This window comes from Leiobunum rupestre, chromosome 11 (assembly GCF_980474605.1).
Source record: "Leiobunum rupestre chromosome 11, qqLeiRupe1.1.hap1, whole genome shotgun sequence".
In the NCBI taxonomy this organism is placed as follows: Eukaryota; Metazoa; Arthropoda; class Arachnida; order Opiliones; family Sclerosomatidae; genus Leiobunum; species Leiobunum rupestre.
In genome coordinates, this window is record NC_143394.1 from 19,423,192 (window position 1) to 19,445,958 (window position 22,767).

At 38.1% G+C, this 22,767-nt stretch overlaps 2 protein-coding genes across 5 annotated transcripts; both read left to right on the top strand.

The window, feature by feature from the left end:
• The first annotated feature begins 1,557 nt into the window (after positions 1 to 1,557).
• Positions 1,558 to 7,040, top strand: LOC149921942 (uncharacterized). 4 transcript variants are annotated; one of them, XM_090163812.1, is made up of 8 exons: positions 1,558 to 1,949; positions 3,898 to 3,986; positions 4,538 to 4,730; positions 4,976 to 5,216; positions 5,325 to 5,594; positions 5,660 to 6,184; positions 6,308 to 6,766; positions 6,875 to 7,040. In XM_090163812.1, the coding sequence occupies exons 1-8, from the start codon at positions 1,773 to 1,775 to the stop codon at positions 6,922 to 6,924; spliced, it is 2,004 nt and encodes a 667-aa protein (XP_090019938.1). In that variant the 5' UTR covers positions 1,558 to 1,772; the 3' UTR covers positions 6,925 to 7,040. The 4 variants fall into 4 exon arrangements, with proteins under 4 accessions (XP_090019938.1, XP_090019940.1, XP_090019939.1 ...); XM_090163813.1 differs by having other exon boundaries at positions 1,881 to 1,949; positions 3,885 to 3,986; XM_090163814.1 differs by lacking the exon at positions 3,898 to 3,986 and having other exon boundaries at positions 1,860 to 1,949.
• Positions 7,041 to 8,189: 1,149 nt separating this feature from the next.
• LOC149921943 (uncharacterized) lies at positions 8,190 to 12,815 on the top strand. The gene is made up of 8 exons (XM_090162927.1): positions 8,190 to 8,215; positions 8,286 to 8,390; positions 8,944 to 9,022; positions 10,468 to 10,672; positions 10,828 to 11,026; positions 11,235 to 11,495; positions 12,016 to 12,350; positions 12,416 to 12,815. The coding sequence occupies exons 4-8, from the start codon at positions 10,481 to 10,483 to the stop codon at positions 12,569 to 12,571; spliced, it is 1,143 nt and encodes a 380-aa protein (XP_090019053.1). The 5' UTR covers positions 8,190 to 8,215; positions 8,286 to 8,390; positions 8,944 to 9,022; positions 10,468 to 10,480; the 3' UTR covers positions 12,572 to 12,815.
• The last annotated feature ends 9,952 nt before the right edge of the window (positions 12,816 to 22,767 follow it).

Here is a 22,767-nt window from a genome sequence, read left to right on the forward strand (position 1 = left end):
CACGTCATCACCTACTAGTCGCTAGACGGCGTTAGGGGAGCTATAAAGCCGCGAAACTTGTAATCGTCGGTTAACGGGAGATCCCATTTGGAAAATCAAGCTAACCCTCTTGTCACACACCCCCCCTCTTAGTCTAATACAAGCCTTCATCCTTAAATATCCTCGTTACATCCTAAAATAGGACTGCTTTTCCGGTAAGGATTAACCTGTGACGCCGCATTTTTAAACCGAATTCGAGACTCATTTCTATATTATTTTAAAGTTTTACTTTTTCTAAAATAATTTTATTACTTTCTTAAATTAATATTTCTTTACACTTGATCTAAACGGAACTGTTGCTTAAATATCAGCCTAATTTTAGAGCTAATTTATTTTATTATTGTTATTAATATTTATTTAATTAAGTGAAAAAAGCTGTATTGCTAATCTTATTTTTAAACTATTTTGAGGTTAAAATGAGATTATTTTCCACTGCATTTTTTTAAATTTAATCTAGGTTAGTTATGCTACATGTTTTCGAATTCTAGTCGTTTTTGTATCTTAACTTTAAAGATGTATTTTATCCTAAAGTATTCCTATTATAATTTATACTTATACTAATCTTATTTTATACTTGATCTAAATGGAAATAGAGTTGTCATTGTTATAAAATAATCCAATTGTCAAATTTATTTCTGAAAAATATGGCTATTTTAAGACAAATAAAACTAATTCAATTTATATTTAAATATGACCAAAACCTTAGCTTGAAATTTTAATTTTAGACTAAAATATTAATTAATCCTATTTGATCCTTATTACATTTAGGGCGACTAAGTCGTTTTTTATATTAAGCGGCTTCGCTTGTATTTATGAACTGTAATCCAGATATTTTAGAATCTCAAATATATGTTTAATCTCTATTTTTTAACTAAGAAGAATTAATTTAACTAAAACTTTATTTAACTAAGAATTTTTTTCACTAAGAATTTTTCTAACTAAAAACATTTAGGATTTTTTTTAATAAGGATTTTTCAACTAAGAATTTTTTTAACTTGCAGGTATTATTATCGAAAAACACTTCAGGATTTAATTTTAAACCATGCTAAAGAATTTTTCATATCTTCGATAAGATTTTCATCATATGTTCCCTTTATTTCAGTTAATTTTAAATCTTATTTAGGACTTAATATAAATCGAAATGTAACGTTTTTACACGCACAGTTAAGGATATTAGCAGACGTTCGGGTAAACGCCTAGAAATGGGTTTGCTGAAACTCTCTAATAAGGCTTCTGTGGCTGAAAATATGATACACGCGTGAGATTTGGATTAGTCTTAAATGGTTCAGTGGTAGTGGAAACTAAGCGTAATTGGCGCACGGTAGTGGAAATTGTAAGCGTAATTTCCACACAGATAAATTATTTTCATCTCTGTTTCTCCGCCTGACGTGAGACTAATTCGAATTTGCCCTCATCTTTCTGAGTGGCTGACGCTGTTGAACTTTGGTTCTGTCTGGCGTGGCTTCCCCCCACGTTTTCTTCCCAAAACGCGTTTATCTACCATTCTACCCGAGCCCGTCTCAGACTGAGTCTCTCAGTTGTCGAGTCCAATCCAGAGAGTGAGGATACGCGAGAAAGCTCTTACCCCGCAGTGGCGGCTTAAGAAGGCTGGGTCCCCGGGGCGGCTGCAGTGTTTTGTGACACCCCACAGGACCGTGCAGAAGTTTTCACGGGTCCGTCTTCTTAAAGTTTAATCGTTCTGATTTGCACCCCCCCCCCCTCGAGCTTCTCTGATGGCACCCCCTGCTGCCCTGGTACCCGGGGCGGACCGCCCCCCGCCCCCCCCTCCCTTAGGCCGCCACTGCCCGCCAGACTATAATGAATATCATCGCTACGCTAAACTCAAAACGCAGTGTAGATACGTCAAATCTACTCCCTTCGTCAGGACACGGACGAAGACACTGATTCAGGTGAGGGTCCAGTTCTTTCTCAAAAGCGCCGATTGCTTCTTGGGCCCTTATATTTCTTCGCCAGAATATTAGAATAAAATAGGGCGATTGTTGTTTAGAAAATTCTCGGGTGGGTAGCGAGGCCCAGTGCAAAGCGCTACAAATTACCGGGGCCCGTGCAGCTTGGGGGCCCTAGTATGGACCTTTATTCAAAGTTTCTTCTGGAAAACGCATAGGTATTTTCAGTTACAAAGGCAACTCTTAGGGCACGAAATAATTAGTTTACCGGGCCCGCTTTCGGCAGTCCAAGGGCCTCAATGCCGGTGAAGATATTGAAAGTCTGAAACTGTCCGATATAAGCAGAAATACATGAACCGAAATTATCAGCGAACAAATTTTTCTCGGGCGGCAATTTCCCCGTGCGACAGGGGAGGGTTAAATAGGGAGGCCTTGTTAATTTTCCGCCTCCCGCGACTCCAGAGACAATTTCGAATGCACCACGGGTAACTAGACCGCCATCTAGTGAGGCTAAGAGAAATTATTTCATCGAAGAAAATCGTGAGCAACGTGGTCTGCAAACCTAGGCTTAGCCGTGTTTTGTTTTTGATAGAGGTCAGTGGAACTGTGGAACGCGGCAGCTGCAGCTAAAAGTAAATAAATTTAAACCTTTTTAACTATTCTTACCAGACCATTTATGTATGAAAGAACAGAGAAATACTTAATTTTTATTAGAATTAGAAAATATACAAATTACTTAATGGAGCTACTTAAGATATATGAAACCCAGATAAAAATATTTAGGCCTGCAGTAGTAAAGAATATGGGAAGACCAAAGAAACAGAAGGCTACGGAAGAAGAAGAAACTGAAATAAACCACGAGAAAAGAGCTAGTAGAAATAAGAAATAAAAATGATGATTTCGTTTACGAGTAAGGCTACATTTACGTTGCTATTCAGTTTTATATTTCAAATAAAACAAGTACAATTATTTTAACAAAATAATACAAATATTTATTGTTTATAATTCTTAAAGTCAAGTTAGTCTAGTTTTTATTAGTCGTTAACTAGGCTTCGTTAATTAATAACAACTGATTACGATGATATTTGTTTGAGCTATTCTTTCCTTGGACGTTGCTTCTAATGGTGACAGCCTTTCTTCCACTGACACATGATGCACTTACAATTTTTCCCCAGCAGCATATTTCATTTATTCGTTTTTCGAGAAAGTTTCGCTCGGCCGTCGCCAGGTAGCGTATTCAAACCTTCGCCGCGGAGGTGGGGAGGTTCTCTTTTCGAGGAGGGGAAGGTAGCACGCGGCCACTAAGGTGGGGGAAAACGGGGAACTTGCCTCTCGTGCTAGAGGAATAGGAAGCTGATAATTTCGGTTCATGTATTTCTGATATAAGTACTATATTTTGTTTGAAATTGAAAACGGCACAGCAAGAATGCTAGGAATTGAGAGCAGTTTTCTGACTCACTGCGCTAAAAGTTATTTCAGTCGCGCAGGAGGAAACGCGGTGCCCACTGTCGCCATCTGGCGGCTCACTCTCAAAACATTCTTCCTGCTCCTAATAAACATTTCCTACTAACAATTTAAAATGTCCCAATAAACATCTAAGAAAATGTTTTGGAAAATCAATTTAAGAATTAATTGCGCTATTTTGCTCTTCTGATTAGTCTTTGTACAATCAGCGGAAGCCCGCGAATAACCTACTAATCTCCAAATGATATTTCATATATCTCTATTATTGTCGAAAATGTTTGTCGATTAACTTGCTATTTTAACTCATTTGGTGGATTTCCTATAAGCTATTTACAAACGCTTTATCTTAAAACGGATAAAACGTTATAGCAGCTGCGCTGTTGGTAAAACAAATCCCTTATCAACGGTTTACTGGTACTTTGCGTAATCTGTAAGCCCGCAACACCCACCCGAATAAATTCTATTGGACGTCAGCTTTTACTTTCAGATTGAATTTGTTGTGGCGTCACACAAACGAACTTGGCTGTGCTTCCCTCAAAAATATCATTCGGTTGTCAAAACTAAACGCAAAAGCAGGTGCGTTTCCTCTCTTTTTCTAATGAATATGACGGGCCTAATCGTGAATGACCGAATGCTGTAGCTCACCTAGCAGTTGCAATTGCCAAAGCTATATTTAGCACTAGAGGAAAGGGTCAGCGGGAAAATAGTTTCGGGTCAGTGGGAACAGAAACGCCATTTTGGGAACGATAGAGTGTCCTTCCTGTAATGAATTCACAGAGTGGTTTTCTGATCCGCCTTAAAATGGTTACGTCCACTTAATTATCTATTTATTAACAGGGCCATCTTTACCTTTCAGGTGCCCCTGGGCTAATAATATCAGGCACTCTTTTTCATATCACCGCGTCTTTATTGAATACTTTACAATTAAATAATAAAAAATATGAAGGGCCGGACGGTGCCCCTTCAGAGCGCGGCGCCCTAAGGCTTAGCCCTTCCTAGCCCAATGGTAGAGATGGGCCTGTTTATTAATAGCAATTGGAATTGTACAGTCATCCAGAATAAAATGCGCTAAATTAGGGTCCACGGTGCGCAGTAGCTAATCCATCATTTTTATTTCTATCACACAGAATGAAATCCCCAAATAAGAAATTATTGAGGCATTTCCTGGACGAGGCCTTGAAGCGAAGAAAATACGGGGAGAGGTGTTACGTAGTCCAAAAAACTGAAGATGGACTGGGTTACGTCATAGCCATCAAAGCGACGCACCAAAGTCAATTCGAAAATGACGACGATTTGGAAAGAGAGTGGAAGTTACTCATCGTACGTTTTCAAAGATTTTCTGATTTTTAGTGCGAGCCGCGTAGCAAAAAGATAAACGTAACGACAAATTTAGATCATAGCTCTTGGAAAAAGGAGATTTATCTCTTATTTTTCATCGGACGTTCAATTAAATCTTGATTGTTTGAAACTTTTAGAACTCTAAACCACAATTATTCGGGTTACCACATTTTTGCACCGAGGCAGCGAATTAAACTATAGTTAAAATAAATACTATCTTCCCACAGGATTACAATGTTTTCAAGGGAAGGAAAAAACCTGAAGTCTTGACCAGGTACCGAACCAACTTCTTCTCGGCGTTGGTTCCCAGCGAGCCCAAGCGCCACCTATTGCCAAAAGAAAGTGTCCCACCTAAATCCATTCGCCGAGTATTTCCAAATGGCAATGTCCAGCGTCTAAAGAAAGATGGCGCTTTTAGTGAATATGGCATTCATCCCGAGAAACATTACCGCTACTTCCTAATTTCATGTGAGCGCCATCTTAAGTATATAAATGAAAGTTTTCAAACGTGTTCTCGATTAGCCTTGCACTTCAATTTCGATTTGAAGTTGAAATACATTTCGTCTTTTGTTGCAGGGGACAATCCTCAGTTTAGACCAAGATGGCCGATTGGACCTGAGGATGTCGGCGAGAGTGCGCTAACAGCATTGTCCGATCCAAATCACGGAGTGACTACACTTCCAATCTTGATCTTAATACCGGAGTTTGGACACCTCACTTTACACTATGATTTACAAACAAGCCTACCAGAAGTGGCTAATTCAACTGGAACCACATTGGAAAATTGTAGCGAATCTTTGGGCTCGAAAATGGCAGTTTCCGAACAACTGCTACCTGAACACAAAGGTCATTCACGCGTCCCTACGCGATATTTCTGGTAACATCGTGTACATTTTTAAATCTTCCCTCAGGTGGAGACGAATCCGCTAATTCAACTACACCGTCTGAAATCGACGATGTTTTTGGGACAGTAGCGACTTCTTCGCAACCTCCTCCCACAGTGGACAATGAACTATTATGGGGACCAAATCCCGAGGTCTCGACTGATCGTAGCAAGTTCCAGTATCTAGGCCATTCCTCGCCTAATGAGGAATCCGCCGATACAACTACATCATCCGAAACGGACCATAATACTTTGACAGAAATGGTCAATTTTCAACGTTTTCTCGCGAGGGGAAGTGTTCCAAAATTGGGCCAAACTTCCAATGTATCCAAAGCTTCAGCCTGTCCTGGCACGACAGACACTGCGCCACGAAGTTTCACGAGCTGCCCTGCCGCACAGCAGGATTCCCCCGATAAGAATCGTGTCCAATCCGCGTTAGACTCGTTTACGCTCGAGTGTGACGACTTAGACATTGATTCGAACGAAGAGTTCGACGTTATGGATGATTTGATGTCATTAATGGACGATGTTGAAACGCTCCACAAATTCAAAAGTAAGTACCTTTTGTTTTCTTCTTTCCTAGAAACGGGAACCATTTGTTTAAAAGATCCTTCTAATTTCAATTACTGTACCGACGTAGTTCCCAAAAAAACTAATTGACCAAATAATGAAACAGGTGAAATGGATGTTGATCCCGGAACCGAGTTTCGCCGCTCTCCCGCGATGGAGAGCGAATCGAAATCGGGACTAAATTTTATTGTCTCATCTCAACCTGGCATGACGCAATTTGAAGATTTTCGTTCGCGCGACGAACACTCAACTTCATCATCCCAAATGGATGTTGATCCCGAGACGGATGGATTCGGTTTCCAACATTCTCCCGCGATGGAAAATGAAACCAAATTTAAACGAAATTGCGACGTCTCAACCGAATTTGGCGTGGCATCCATTAAGTCACGTCAACGCTCCAGTTGTTGCAGAGCAGGCTCCCCCGAGAAACAGATCCGTGCGGATCCCGCACTAGCTCTTTCTCGCCTCCCGTTTGTGGATCAAGACATTGACCCGAACTCGGAGTTCATGGCTTTTGTGGATATGATCTTAAATGAAAAAGTGGAAGAATTTAGGAAAATACCAAGTAAGCGACTTATCTTCTAGAAACGATAGCTTTTCAAACGTTGGTTTAGTTCTAAATTAATCCACTAGATGGTGCATATCGTAACATCAAATTTTTGTAATTTTACAGCATATGATGAAGATTCCCGAAAGTTAATCGCTGAATTGTTTTCAAAATAATGAAACCATTCACCCGATTTGGCTGCAGTATTTGTGACAACACTGCGATCTCATGAATTATGTCGGGAAAACGGGCTTAATTAAATTACGTACCCAATAAAGGTTAAAGAATCAAATTGTCTTGAAATTAAATTTTGTTGTTCGCCTAGAAATTGACTCCAGTGTTGTCATTAAAATAGGTGAAAATGTATCTTTCGAATCTTTTTAAAGGTATTAAACTCGATTAAGTCATTTAAAGAAACATTTTTAAGTTTAATATATTGAAACTGAACTATTGAGAGGCGCTTAACTTTTTACAACTATTAATTCTTAATTAATAAATTTAATTAATTTTCATCGAAATTAACAAATTATATTAACTATCAGTTTTAGTAAAGGTTAGGTTAAATATTAATTATAATTACGTAAAAATTGGGCCAAGTTAATAAAATTAAACTCTAATGCCATAAATATTTCGTTAAGGGGGCAGTTATTTTTTTGTGTGGGGGCACATTGTTTTCGTTACCTAATTTCGAAAATTACCACAAGTGGCGCCGTGAAATGTTTTTGGTGTGCAACAAAAAAAAACCTTGGTTTCCGAAGCAGACCAGTCTACAACTTGTATTTTATTGAGAAATAGTTACCTATAAATAACGATCTACACCTTAGACAAAAACAAGTGATCCAAATTCCAAAAGGAAAATTTCAACGAAAATACCTCAATAAAGATGAAGGGGCAGACAATATTCTTTGAGGTTGAATAGACGCCAAAAGAAATTATTCGCTCCAAAATAAAAACCGTCAAAAGGAAGGGTTTTTAAATTAAAAACGCGTGAATCTCGATGATATCGCCCATTTTTTCGTCGCACGTGTAATTATTTATTCTGATAATAAAATAGAATCACGTGGGCTTAGCAATATTTATCTGCATTTGTCTTAGCCAATAAGATTATCCCTTCCGAGCAAGTACGCGCCAATTTACACAATGAACCGATGAAGATTTTCAAATCAATTTCTTTTAAGATCTATTGATTAATTTGAGGGAGCAACATTTATTTTTGAAATTTAGGTTATCGATCCTCTCGCTCATAAATATCTAAATATACGGCAGCTTCGCTCTTCTCTGCATTATTTGAAAGTTAGCGCTCATTCCGACTCAAAACGCTCTGATCATCTCTTAAATGACCGAAGCGCAACCATCACTGCTCGTGGATGTGTCTCCCGTACCCGTTTTATGGAACAGACTTAATTGAAGTTAACTCTCTATAATGACGCACCGCAGACTGTCAGTCTCTTAATCAGTCGGACGACGGTAATCCTTCGCCACCCTCCTCCCGTACGGCTGATGACGAAACGTTATTTCATTGGCTCTCAAGTTTTAGTTTTAGAATGCTCACATTTCAGTGCTAAACTTGGTCTGTACACGTCTGAAGCGATTTTCATTCACGCGTTTGTATTAACTTCCAAAGGAAAAATATTAATATCAGGTGAATCAATTATATTTATCTTAGAGTACAAATTAGCCCGGTGCACAAATATAGTCAAATGTTTATAAAATTAGACTCGAAGATTTTGATTGGTATAGCAAAATTCCACAGGGCAATCGAGGCCCAGTCAGGAATTTGAGGATTATAACTAATATCGGCTAAAGCCTAAATGATTAACCAATGGCGCAGCCCCAAAAATAAATAAAGAGGCTGTACGCGCCGCTGTGGCTAACCACGGCCATGGGCTAACTAAATGCTTTCTAATTGCTAATTTGGTCACTTTCAAGCCCTACCATAACTGAAACCCAGGAAATTAAATTTTCAGTTTATGGTACTTTTAATACCATTCTTGGTAACTCAAATTATCGTGAAAAAGGTTACTTAGTGAGAAGTAATAATGGTACTATTTAATTACTGTAAATCTTATAATGAATTTTCTAAAATAATTACATTTTATCAATTAGCAGAGTTTATATCATGTTTCTAAATACTTCAGATACACTTTTATTGCCTTAGTCCAAAATTATTGTATCTCTATTGCTTTGAATTACAGAGAAAGGATTTATCCACTATAGCTGCAAAATTCCTATTGAAGTCCGAATTATCACAGTTATAAGTCGTCTAAGTAAAAAGTAAGTAATATTTTAACGCTCCTGCTGAAGATCGTTTCTTTTCCTTAGCGACTAAGCGGGTAGATGCGCACGAATTCGTGGTTTAATGAGACGCTTGCGCCATCTGCGACTTTTATCTTAAACTATTTACGCATATTTCTTAAAATTTTAGAGAGCTTTTATAGCTCACTAAAAAACTGATATAAAAATCATAGAAAACCACCAAAATCCTTTGGTTATTCTTAAGAAAAACAGGTGTATTTTTCCTGTATTGTCGTTTTTAAGCGAACTGCTATCTTGCTATCTTGCAGTTTAAATAGATACACTTTTGATCTTATTTGCAGGTAAAAATATACGAATTAACAGAGTGTTTAGGGAAGATAATTGTCAAAATTGAAGCTATTCAGAACATTTGTAAATGTTTTCTAGTGATTTCGCTGTAGCCAATTCATTTTTTAATTTATTTTCCGAAATTGCGTTGCAATTATAAAGCCAAGGCTTCGCGTTAATTTTGCTCTAATTTCATTTTGAAAAACTGCAAGTAGCAAAAATTATGAGCTCGAATAAAAGGTAACCAATTTATTCAACCTTATTAATACGAAAATAGTTGAAACCTTTAGTTTAAATGTGTGAAAAATGTGAACTAACTTTTGAAGCGGCGAAAAGACCCGACTATTTGCGTCGGAGAAACGCGTCGGCTGTATTCATCCGCTCTTAACGAGTAAGTACAGGCCAGTGCAACCCTGGTTTTGCATTATTTCAAGTGTAGGTATTTTTGCCTAAATATATACATAGAAAAATAAGTGTGCCGTTAGTGCAGCCAATATATTCCAGTTGGGAACATTCTAGAATAACTGTACATCGTAATCTGAAGCAACACGGACAATTCTTATTTGTTAGTCATCACCCTTTGCAGCCTCCAAGTTGAGACCCCCCGCACCCGTTTATTTATCCCGTGATTACAGAGCTCATTTTTAGTTTGCATTTATTGTCAGAGATGTAACGGAGACATAGATATAAGAAATGTATATAAAGGTCTAGATAAATTTCGGGGCATCTAAGCCTAACATAAAATACGGAATTGACACCTAGCAGACACCGAGGAAGGCACGTGACCAAGAGCGCGAGCTCTCTTAGCATTTTAGTACTAAGGGCTTGACCTTTCCGCAGGCCGTAGTCTTTAGACACCATCTGTTGGTGACTTTTAGTATAATTTTTAAGCAGGAGACAATGGCTCTCGCGACGATAGCACGAGCTTTCTTACCGATAGATAGCGCCTTATAAGGATAGCCTGCAGAAATTACGCGTTTCTGCTAGCTGTCACCTCCGTATTCACTCCCTTTGAAATATTTTATCTAGACCTTTATATACATTTCTTATATCTATGAACGGAGAGCGCTTCCAACAACAAGAACATTTTAGGCAGAAAACCTAAAATCCCAATCAGAAATCTGAAATATTTCTAGGTTGTTAAACAGGATGAAATCACCGAAAAAGAACTTATTGAGACATTTCATGGGCGAGGCGTTGAAGCGGAGAAAGTACGGAGAGAGGGGTTACGTGGTCCAAGAAACTGAAGATGGACTGGGTTACGTCATAGCCATCAAAGCGATGGACCAAAGACACTTTGAAAATGATGACGACTTCGAAAGAGAGTGGAAATTACTCATTGTACGGTTTAAAAATAGTTTTTTCGTAGATAAATATTGCAAATCTAAGTTGGCGCGTTCTTACATGGAAGGTTCTCCGAACTCTCGTTTTTGGGTTGCAATATTTTAGCATTAGGGTGGCGAGCGGCAGTAAATTATTATTATTATTCCATACAGGATTACAATTTTTTCAAGGGTAGGCCCAAACCCAAAACATTGACAACGTACCGAACCAATTTCTTCTCAGCGTTGGTTCCCAGCGACCACAAGCGCCGAGTATTCCCAAACGGGAATGTCCAGCGGATAGGCCACGATGGACCTTTGAGTGAATACGACATTCATCTGGAAAAGCATTACCGCTACTTCTTAGTCTCATGTAAGTTCCTCCCAAGTGTATAAATGGAAGTGGACAAGCGATTTCTGCAACGTACGAAGTAGCCAAAAGCCTGTCAAAAGAATTTGGCTCATTCTCAAAATTCGACTCTTCCCACTTAACGGTTTAAAATGAAAGCTACGGGTTAAGAAACACGCACCCTGACCAATTGACGCCGTGTGAAATATTTGATCTTCTTTCCGCGTTGCAGGGGATGATCCTAAATTCAAACCGAAATGGCCGATTGGAAAAGAGGGCGATGGGAACGGAACACCGGTGCCATCTTTGGATAGAAATCTCGGCATTGCTAAACAGACTGTTTGCATAAACTTTAATGTACATTATTGTTTCGATGTGCTACAAATGGCGGCAGAATCAATTGGAATACCTTTTGATACCTGTATGAGAAATATCAGCGAATATTTGCAATCAGAAATGGGAACTGCTCAATTGTTACAACTCGCGCAAAATGGTAATTATTCTTTCTGTTCCGCATTTGACGCAAAGCCGGGGTGCAAAGGTGTCCATTTCAACAAGCAATTAGTACAGATATAGTATCCTTAACTATTTTGGTTTATCTTCGGTTACTACAGCGCTTCCTTTTAAGCCACGCCAAAAATAAATACAATTGATACTTTTTCTAAGGATTTCTTATCCATGGTCTCCTGTTTAAACTATCTATTATTATTAATAATAATAACCAGCACCTGAGGCCCAAGTTATCTAGCGAAGTAGCGATAATGACTTTACATCCGGTGGCCGGGTTTCAACGCGTACGAGGGTGGTGGCAAGACCTTCACGCCACGCGATCCAACAGCTCCCTACACTCACTATTACCGTTAACCTTTACAAGTTTTTATGAAAGGGGAAATTCATGATATTTTTCGCAGTGTTTTTATAAATTAATATTAGATTATAAAAAATCCTGCTGACTTGCAGATCAGATAAGAAATCACCGAGTCATCTATTCTCTTATGTTGTTATTTATTCAGGTGACGAGAGATCTGTTGATCTAGTGAAACCAACCGAATTGGATGGGACAGAAGGAACTTACCTTCAACATGATCCCGCGATGGAAGATGGAGTACATTTGGGATTGCACTCCACCGATGGTTCGAATGAACCTGGCATGACACAAATTATAAATTTACCCTCGGTTGAGGAGGGACCAGAAGAAACCGATTTGGAACATTCTCCGGCAATGGAATATGAAACCGAATCGGGGCCCGCTGAGGGTTCGAATGAACCTAGCATGACACGATTAAGCGATTTACCCTGGGTTAACCAGGATGAGAAACCCGAAATGGATGTTTATAGGGGAAGGCAGGTAAGCGATTTCGAATGTTTTCCAATAATGGGAAATTTAATAATAACAATTGGTCTGCTTCCGAGGTGTCAACTGAACCTGGCATGTCGCCATTTCTAAACTTCGACGGAGAGTTTGATCCAACTCTAACCTTCGACGCTACTGCACCCGAAGATGAAACACTCGATCAACTTTTCCCCGAATTACGGGGAGTCTTGGGGACTATGAATGCTGATGTCTGAAATGAGCATTCACATTCACCGCATGTCTTCCGTGTTTGCCTTCTCATCTTTTTTCTAAAATTGCGCATCGTAGTTAGTTTAATTCCCAGTTTAATGTATTATCGATTTAATACGGTTACTATTTAGAACCTTTTTATCTGCAATGCGTGATCCTTTGGGTCCTTTTTGTGACCTTTCCGGTGTATAATCACGGATATGCGTATTTCTGTATAGTGTTAAGAATAAATACTTAAAATTTGTCAAAGTGTTTGTTTACATGTGATGTCTAAATTTCGCGTATCTGAATTAGGGTTGCTTAAAAATTCATAGACATGGTTAAACACAAAAAGTAAGAGTTATTTTTATTACACATTACTTTTGAAATTACCCTAAATAACTTTAAGATCATTAAGTGATATAATTCTGATTGCCGATAAATTATCTTTCCTTTAGATCACTTTGCCGCCGTGTTCCACATAACTCTTCAAGGTTTAGAAGGGCTGGTACATATTAATCGAAAGGAAATAGCATGCCCTCGGTAGCCCGTTATGCATTTTGGAGAACGGGGGCCCACAAGCTGGTCTACCAATGTCCTAAACGTTGCAGACATTTGCGTAAACGCGATAAAAATTGGTTTGCTGAAGGTGTTCGCGTTTCGTGGTATATTCCCATTCGACCGAATTCAATATGTTTCCGAAATATAGCTCAAAATACGGATTCGGTTCATTGGGACCTTTGGTTTTGTTTTTTACTTCTGCCCCGAGATATAGCAGGGTACGCAAAAAACGTTATACCTAAACAAAATTGCTACAGGTGTACTAACGGTAAGGTTAGGTTAGGTTAGGTTAGTCTCTCACTTCCCTAGGGTGGCGCGCTTTTATAAATATATTTACGCTTTGAACTTTTTATTTATATCAAGAATACAGTAATTCGAACAATTTCATTTTTTAATGTGAATGGTTAAGTTTGTAGCAATTGCGTCGAGTAAGGCTAACGCGACTTCTTCATTGGATTTTTTTGTTCTTCGTGATAGTTTTTAATTGCAAATCCGTATCTTTCGTTGAATTGCAAATATATATTTGCAAGTGGTTTTGGGGGTTTACCGTCGTAAGTTACCATTGTTACTTTACAAGTCGCGTTTCTACACGAATAATAACTAGATTTATTTACCGTTTTGTTTAAGCGAAACAAATAATCATTCTTAATGTACAAAAACCCTCCTTTGTGAGCTATTTTCTCCAATAAGACTCTCAACACTTATTTATATAAGAAGTAAACCTATTTAAAAAACGTCTCATAAAAAATAAATTTATGTACTATAAAAAATAATATAAACGTGCAAAATTGGGCTGTAAACCGCACAATTGGGGTATTTTCGATCGATTGGGACTCAATGTTAAATCGTTTTCGAACGAATGGGATTTCGGTCGAATGGGACCAAAGCCGTTTCGTTGCCTTATTTCCCAAACCAGGTAATTCTAAAAATTCGGTTTGTTTATAAATTAATTTCAATTAAGGTGCTCGCGTTTCGCTACCTTATTTCCAAAAATTCATATTTCGGTATAATTCCTGTTGGGTTTCAATACTGCGCTTAAAAAACGTAAAACTGAAGAAAATAGTGAAGAATCAAAGCCAGGATTATCATTTCATAAATTCCCAAGTTGTAAGAAACTTTTAAATGTATGGTTAACAAAGATAAAGTCGGGGAAAAGGCCTAGTAAGTGGGCTCAGATTTGTAGCGCCCATTTTACAGATGATGACTTCTTGGAAAGAAATGGCGAGATGCAAATATTTTAAATTAATTTTAAAATAAATTAATCGGAAAACTCATCAATAGATGGAAGATCTGTAAGAAGACGTTTGAAATGTAACGCCATTCCCTCCCAAAAATTGCCATGAAAGCCAATTAAAGAATCAACTCTTAAAACGCGCGTCCCCAATCGACCGCCCTTACCTTAAAGTCTACGGGGAGGGTGATGAAAAAACGGGTTTTTGGGGGATGAAATTTCTGCGGTAGAGCACTGGCTCGTCGGTTGCCTGTACGATAATGGCGGCGTCCAGTAAACGTTTCTAAGAAGAGTGTATACATTGGCCTCTGACACCCCCTCTAGCGCCCCCCTACCATCCCCCTCCACTTATCTACAAAACGTTTCCGTACAACTCGCTCCTATCCCCGTCTAGCGCCCCCTACCCTCTCGGTCTCTATCTCTTTCGCAACCCGTGGCTCATACCATTCCTCTTTCTCTTGCCCCCCCCCCCCTCCTTTGAAACTTACTAACGGACGGACGGACAAAACTTTCTCATAGAACTCGCTGCTAAGAGAGCTACGCTCGCTCCGCTCAATAATTGAATAAAACTGTTCTGGGAAATATATCTTTGTATTTTAAGATTAAACTAGGGCGTCACAAAACCCCAACGGGTATTTTTGACAAAAACCTGAGCGGAACGAGCTAGCGACAATATAAATAATTCAAATATTGAACACACATTTAAAGAAATTAAGGTAATAACTTTTATTTTTATGACATTCATATCATAGTAGTTTCAGCCTCTCCAGTTCTTTTTTTTGAAAGCTAGCCCGGTCTTACTATCAGGGCCGTCTTAAGGCATGGGCTAAGTGGGCTACAGCCCAGGGCCTCCAGCCAGTTGGGGGGCCCCGTAAAGGCCATCCATACTCTAGCGATAAGGGATTAGTTAATTAAATATTATTTATACTCATTTAATATTATGTATCTTTTAGTTACGTCTAAAGTAATTTGACTCATCGCCACATCGCGTATCATATGGTACCAACAATTTCTAAAACCTAACAGCGAGTCACTGTCAGTAAAAACCTTATTTTCAGTAGGACTATGTTTTACTTTTGAAATTAAAAGCTTTGGTTTGATTATTGTGTAGTTTAATTTAGACAACGGACATACAAAGGCTGACCGTTGGGGATCGCAAAGGTCTTAAGAAATAACTTAGCCCAGGGCCCCAAAAGGTCTTAAGACGGCCATGCTTACTATTGACTTGCAAAAGTCGTTCTACGTTAAATCTGGGATCGAAAATTCGTCCAATGTTTTTACGAGCGAAACGACAACGTATGCCATGCCGAGAGCGAATTCGTTGGGTCCGAGATCAACAACTGCTTGCTCAAGTGTTAAGCCCTGGGAACGATGAATGCTGATTGTGTAAGCAAGTTGCAGTGGGAATTGCTTACGAGTACAAGTGGCAGCCCCCTTTTTAAACGAAACGGTGTCTGGTGGGATCGGTATCAGATTGTTGTATAACGACGGACCTGATTATGTATGTTGGAAAATTAACAAGCACACAAAGTGGCAACTCGTTTAAATACTCGCGAGTATCGGTGGAAATATAGATAATATCAATGACTTTGCCTATAGTACCATTGCCAGTTTCCCTATCTCTCAATAAAAAAACCCTCGAAGGGATTCCCCTCATCAATTACTGTTTTCGAGATATTGCGAAATTTCTGCGAATTATCAGAGCCCCCACCCCCCTCCACTTCTCTACAAAACGTTCCCGTACAACTCGCTCCTATCCCCGCTGAGCGCCCCCCTCTACCGTCTCGCTCTCTCTCTCTCTCTCTCTCGCAACCCGTGGCTCATACAATTCCTCTTTCTCTTCCGCCCCCCTCCTTTGAAACATAATAACGGACGACATTTTCTATCCCCGTCTAGCACCCCCCTCTCGCTTTCTCTCTCTCTCGCAACCCGTGGCTCATACCATGCCTCTTTATCTTGCGCCCCCCCCCCTCCTTTGAAACTTACTAACGGACGAACGGACAAAACTTTCCCATTGAACTCGCTGCTAAGAGAGCTACGCTCGCTCCGCTCAATAAGCAGAACTGGCTAATTTTTTGCAAATTTGTTTAACATGTTCATTCCAATTAAGGTGGTTATCAAACCAGACTCCTAGATATTTGTAATTGTAAACTCTTGTAATGACGTCACCCATTATTTTAATAGTGCACATATAATCTGGTATAATTTTACCGCTGTTAGAGAAAATAATATATTTAGTTTTCTTTCTGTTTAACTTTAGACCATTGTTCAGGAGCCACGCGTTTATTGAATACAAAATTTTATTACCGGCATTAATTAAAGAGTCTAGCTCATAGCCCTCTAGTAGGAAGAATGCATACGAGGTCATTAATATATAAATTAAACAATAATGGTGATAGTACAGAGCCTTGGGGAACTCCAATTTTTTTATGGGCTGTTGGTCGGATAGTATATTTCTAATTTTTGTAACACAGTGCCTCTGGTTCAAATAACTCCTGATGCAACTTAGCGCCGTGCCTCTTATACCCAGACATTCTAGTTTGCGAAGGAGTCTGTCATGGGAGAGACAGTCAAAAGCCTTCTCTAGGTCAAGAAAAATGCCAAGGCAGTACTTGGAATAATCGATTGCGTTGAGAATGAATTTATAAACAGTAGCTATTGTTGATTCGGTATTACGTCCTGTCCTAAAACCAAATTGGCGGTCTGAAAGTATTTTATTCTTCTCGCAAAACGCGTTTAACCTTAATAAATAGCATTTGTCTAAAACCTTGGCGAAAAAGAAAGTACGGAGATAGGGCGGTAATTATTGGCAACATTTCAGTCTCCCTGCTTTAATATTGGAGTGACCACAGTATTTTTTAATCTGACAGGATAAATGCCCAAAGTGAATGATAAATTTATTATAAAGACCAAGGGAGCGAGAATGAGAGGGCCAATAAATTTCATGGGTTTTGGGTGTAACCCGTCAATACCCGGGGCACTATCGGGAGGTAGAGAACTCAATATTTCAGCAACTTCTTTTTCATCGGTTAAAATAGGGCACACGTTAACGAATTATTTTCTAAAGGCAATCTACAATCTCTGAGATTTATTTCGCTAACTATTGTGGTAAAGTGGACATTCAAGTCGTTAGGGCTAAGTGAATTTGGAATTGAGTTGGTAATTTTCTCTTTACCTAGTACCATATGTAACATAATTACTTATAAGTATGCCACTGTACCTTTATTCCATTTAAAAATCTTCACTAACGGTTTGTTTCACCACGAATCAGTAAAAAGATGGACTGCGTTAGATTTTAACCTTTTTATTCATCCTAGTAATTTTGGGAGTCACACTATTTGCTACTAACATATTTATTTAAGCCAATGGAAAACCTCTAAATTGAGAAGGAATTTTTTTGCGTCGGAATTTTAGTCAGTCCAATGTAGCTTTATTTAAATTTATAAACTCGCTTGGTTTGTGCGGATGAAGTTAAATAATGAGTAATTTAGACAAATAAAAGGTTGGGGAAAATGAAAAATAAGTGATCGCTTTCCGAAAAGGGAACAAGTCGTCGAAGTGGGATATTCCACCAGCGTTATTAAAACCCATATCAAGCCTAGAAGAGTTAGGCCTAGGCTCACAAGAATCTGCAAAGACTCCAACCTTGTAGATGCGCCAGAAAAGCTCAACCTGAATTTCAACTATTTTTTCCAATAAACTTGCTTCTTTTATTTGACAATGCTAATTTATTGTAGAACGTGAGTCTCCGAGAATTTCATTAATTTGCAAATTAATTACATTAACAGAACTTGACACTATATTGTAGTTCATTTTAGCTCCTAAGCCTTGGTTGTTCAAACCGGTTTTTTACTAAAATAATGGCCGTCGGTTTATCAGACGTAGAGCTAATTATACGACGGCATTATCGGCATTTGAGATTCGATGACGTCAAATATGACATCAAATATGACGTCAAATATTACGTAGGGTACGGATGACGCAAATCTGTGAAACAAACCGTTAGTGAAGAAATAGAGCTAGTGGCATACTTATGAGTAATTATGTTACATATGATAGTACCTTATTGATCACACGCCACTTCTCCCTTATCGAGTTAGCTGATTCTAATTTATTCCTTATAAAATTTGACCTGGCATTTCTTATTATATTGTTAGAATGGTTCCGAAGGGTTGTATAATACAATCTGTTACTCTCTAAAGGATGGCGCTTGTAGCGTTTGTATGCTTTACGTTTATTTAACAACTTCCAGAATGTTGCCCGTAATCCAAGATTCGCGAGATAACTTAATTTTTTGATGGGGAACCTTTGATCGTAAGCCTGCTGTAGTGTATCACTGAAATAGTTGTAGGCTTCATTGACATTATTCATTTTAAACAATTTATCCCAATTAATTTTAGAGACAAGATTAGAAAATTATATAATTCTTTTGTGTGAAAGGTCTTTAGTCGATATTATAGGGGTCTCATCAATAATAGAGTAGTAAGAAAAAATAATCGGCGTGTGATCAGAAACTTGAAGTTTGGTAGTGGTTGCTGTGACATTGGAGAAAATATTATTAATGCATTTTCCGGACGCCGGCCTAGTAGGGACAAACACTTTTCTAGGAAGGCCATAACTTTTAAATAGATTAATGATTGATAGCGAATATAGCGAATCAAAGTTAAAATCGCCTGTAATAATATTTTTACGTTATCATTCCGCAGTTTACTAACTAAGGTCTCACATTTAGCTAGAAATTCCTGAAATTTTGAAGAGTGGGGACGGTAGATCACAAGAATAACATCATTAGACGGTTCAAGGGTAACGCAGTGGCTTTCTATGTCTGAGTCAAAGAGGCACAGTTCATTTTTAACGTTAAATAATAAATTGTTTTTTTAAGTAAAAGCCAACTCCCCCTCCCCGCCTATTACCAGAAACAGAGGAAGTATAATTTTGCACATAATGCTGATAATCATTGGTGAACCAAGACTCATTTATCGCAAAGATATCAATATTTTCTGTACATGAGTTTGCAATTAAATTATCCAAATTAGCGTGGGCGCTCCCAATATTTGAAAAAAGGATTTTCATTAGATCAAAAGTTTTTATTCAGTTTATAGGATTATCTTATTAATTTAAAAAAAAAGGTAGATGGTCAGTTATTTCTTAGGAACTACACAGTTCTGACTTCGATCGAAAAGATAGGTTTGGAAGTCCTTTAGCACAGAAAATTGAGTATTAAATTTACCACCCTCTTGTTTAATAAACTGCCTTAACTGGTATCTAATAAATTCTTGGCTAATGGTGCGAGATAAAAATATTTGACCCCTTAAGTTTATACGCGTGTTTTAGGATGTCAAGTTTGTTATTTGCGTCATTCAGTTTTACAATTACGCGTCTTTTTTCGCCTCGTCGAAAAATTTGATGCGGGCTTATCCTGATATCTATACCAAGTAATTCTTGTTAGAAGAAACCACCATTGAAAATAACATGGGATTTGGACCGATTAAAAGGGTCCCCCCTGTGAAAGATTTTAAAGTTTTAAAATACCAAAATTATAAAAAAAAAATTAAAAATTGACGAAAAAAATCAAAATTGATCACATTTTGATCAATTTGAACCAAATGGGTGAAAATTAACCGACATGGCTTAAATAGGAAAAATTTCAATTTTATGTTGTCAAAAACAATTTTCGTTGCCATGGCAAAACTGTTGCCCATTGAATAAATTCCCTTTAGGAATTTTCAAGTTACATGAAGGTCTACCAATCCCCCGAGTTTGAACAAAATTGGTGTGTAACACCTCGGGTCGTCTCCTTGTAAGATTAAGGCAATATTCATGTCTGAGGTCATTGTAAGAGTAGGCTTAGTTAGATAAACAAAAAGAGTTCATATAGTTCAAATTGTTCGAAGAGCGCCAGCTTACACAAAATATTTTATATAAAAAAATTTATTGGTTTACCTGTAATATTGAAAAACAAAAGTTCAGTTCACTTCCATAAATAGCTGGCACTCTGAGTAAGGTATGAAGTGACGATTCTTTATATAGCCGATAAGTTGGAATAATGCCCAATCAGGGATGATATAGTTAGAGAAGTGTTGTCCCGCGCACTGAAGTAGCGATGTTAACGGACAACTTGAGAACTTGGAAATGGTTATTGAGTGCGATGGGGACACAGCGCTCCTTCGCTCTTTTACGAAGAGAGAAAGATGCAAACGGTAGCCTCGCGTGAGCGTTGCTGGTTGTTTGAGGAATTCTAAAGTATGCACGCCGGAATGAGGATTTTCTGTAGCGAATTCAAGAAACAGGAACTCGATGTGGTTGAGGTGTTAGCAGCGAGTGTTCTGTAATATTGAAAAACAAAAGTTCAGTTCACTTCCATAAATAGCTGGCGCTCTAAATCACGTGACTACCATATCACAGCTAACTTCGATTCGGTAACTCGTGTTCATAGTTGGCCAATTACTGCAGACAGCTAATTAACTTACACTTTTCTATTACAAGATGCTTTAAATAATAATAATAAATAGATAATCGAACAAAATATAAACCACCATTAACAAAATAAAATGAATAATAGTTCGTATTTCTTAGGATAGATGGCGCTGCAGTTCTCCACTAAGTCACGTGACTACCATTTTTTCAGCCCCCCCGGACTTTATAGTTTCGTCTATTGGAGGTAGACGATTTCATAATAGCCTATTTTATCAGAAAAGAACTGCCAAGATTTTTTAAGGTTGACTATAACTTCTCGATAGCAGGAATTTTTCTGAAGTTTGCCTCTATTGCTCTTACTTTATTGAGTTTCGTACGAGCCTGGCTTTTTTCGCAAATAGTAATTTTTTTGTAGATTTACAGTTTCTAGACTCGGTTCTGTGTCATATTCTCTTCGACAGATTAATTTTAATCATGTTAATTTGCAACTAAAACTTAACCAAAAACATTTCAAAATATTGGAACTGGCTATACATTTAGTTTAAATTATGCCTATAAGAAGCCGTATATGAGTTCTTGAAACTCAGCCTTTTATATAGGCTAGTAAACAATAACAAAATTATTTAGTTCACAAATTGAGGACAAAATTAGAAGGGGCTCAATATCCAGCCCTCTCAGTAGCAAGTGCTTAAATGGCAAAATAAAATTGTCATTTTATTCCTGGAGCGTGACGATAGGGTCGTCATTTTATTCCTGCACTTCTGGTTTGGAGCATGCCGATAGGGTCGACATTTTATTCCTGCACTTCTGGTTTGGAGCATGCCGATAGGGTCGACATTTTATTCCTGCACTTCTGGTTTGGAGCATGCCGATAGGGTCGACATTTTATTCCTGAAATTCTGCTTTGGAGCGTGACGATACGGTCGAGATTTTATTCCTGCACTTCTGGTTTGGAGCGTGACGATACAGTCGACATTTTATTCCTGAAGCAAATTTATTGTTAAAATATTTTAACCATTAAAATAATTCAACTAAAAAAGGCGCGACATGTTTTAGCTTGTGGCGAGTACGCCGCCGTTTTCAAACGCAGTTACAAATCTACATTAGATTTGTAACTGCGTTTGTAACCTTTCCACGGACAATAGCAAGGGATTACACAACGTTATAAAGGACTTGAAAATTCTGAAAATGTACAGACGAATAATTGAATTAATTATATGTTCTGGAAGATGACTTTGATTCGAATTTACGAGTGTTAAATAGAAAAAAACACATTAATTGGAAATAATTTTATTCTTTTTATACTACAATAATAGTAAAGCGGTGAAGTAACTATAAAATTAAACAAATTAATCACAATGAAGCTATTGAACTAGTAATTTCCAAAAAGCTTGTATTTTATTATGATAAAATGAAAAACACAAAGGATATAAACTCCGATTTCTCAGTGAACTTGGCTTGCTTTGGTCCTAAAAATTACACGCTTTTTTCGATAATTTCACTTGTAACAACGTACAGGGAACATTCTCCGTTAGGGTTTCAAACAGTTTTTAATCATTTCTTTATTCATTTCTTTTTCTATATTGAAGTATAACGTGTATAAAGTTTAGAAATGAATCTTGATTGGAATAAATCATGACATTGAATCTTAGCAAATCATTTAAAATTGATGAAACTTTGTCGTGGAGGACGCGCTATACCGCTATCGATGTCTCAACTGAACCTGGCATGCCCTTTGAATTTTAGTCATGTCAACGTCAGTTGAGACATCGCGATTGAAGACACTTTGTTGCGGAGTAAGAAAGTTGCGTCCTGCCAGGCTCAAACGTCGGAATGGTCGCAGTGGGTTTCTCCTGTTCCAAGATCATTTGAGGGAGTAATTGTAAAGAGAACGGAGGTCAGAGAACTACTCAGTGGCAAGGGGAGACTTATGGTCGAAACTATCTTGGAACCTGACTCTTACACCTTTGACTTCCGCGTCCAAGAGTAGGAGCAAGGACAACGCTATCGCTA

Excerpts from the sequence above, each read along its gene's own strand:
- LOC149921943 (XM_090162927.1), top strand. The coding sequence starts at position 10,481 with ATGAAATCACCGAAAAAGAACTTATTGAGACATTTCATGGGCGAGGCG. Across the intron at positions 10,673-10,827 it reads GAGAGTGGAAATTACTCATT|GATTACAATTTTTTCAAGGG; the intron begins GTACGGTTTAAA and ends TATTCCATACAG. Across the intron at positions 11,027-11,234 it reads CCGCTACTTCTTAGTCTCAT|GGGATGATCCTAAATTCAAA; the intron begins GTAAGTTCCTCC and ends TCCGCGTTGCAG.
- LOC149921942 (XM_090163812.1), top strand. The coding sequence starts at position 1,773 with ATGGCACCCCCTGCTGCCCTGGTACCCGGGGCGGACCGCCCCCCGCCC. Across the intron at positions 5,217-5,324 it reads CCGCTACTTCCTAATTTCAT|GGGACAATCCTCAGTTTAGA; the intron begins GTGAGCGCCATC and ends CTTTTGTTGCAG. Across the intron at positions 5,595-5,659 it reads ACTGCTACCTGAACACAAAG|GTGGAGACGAATCCGCTAAT; the intron begins GTCATTCACGCG and ends ATCTTCCCTCAG.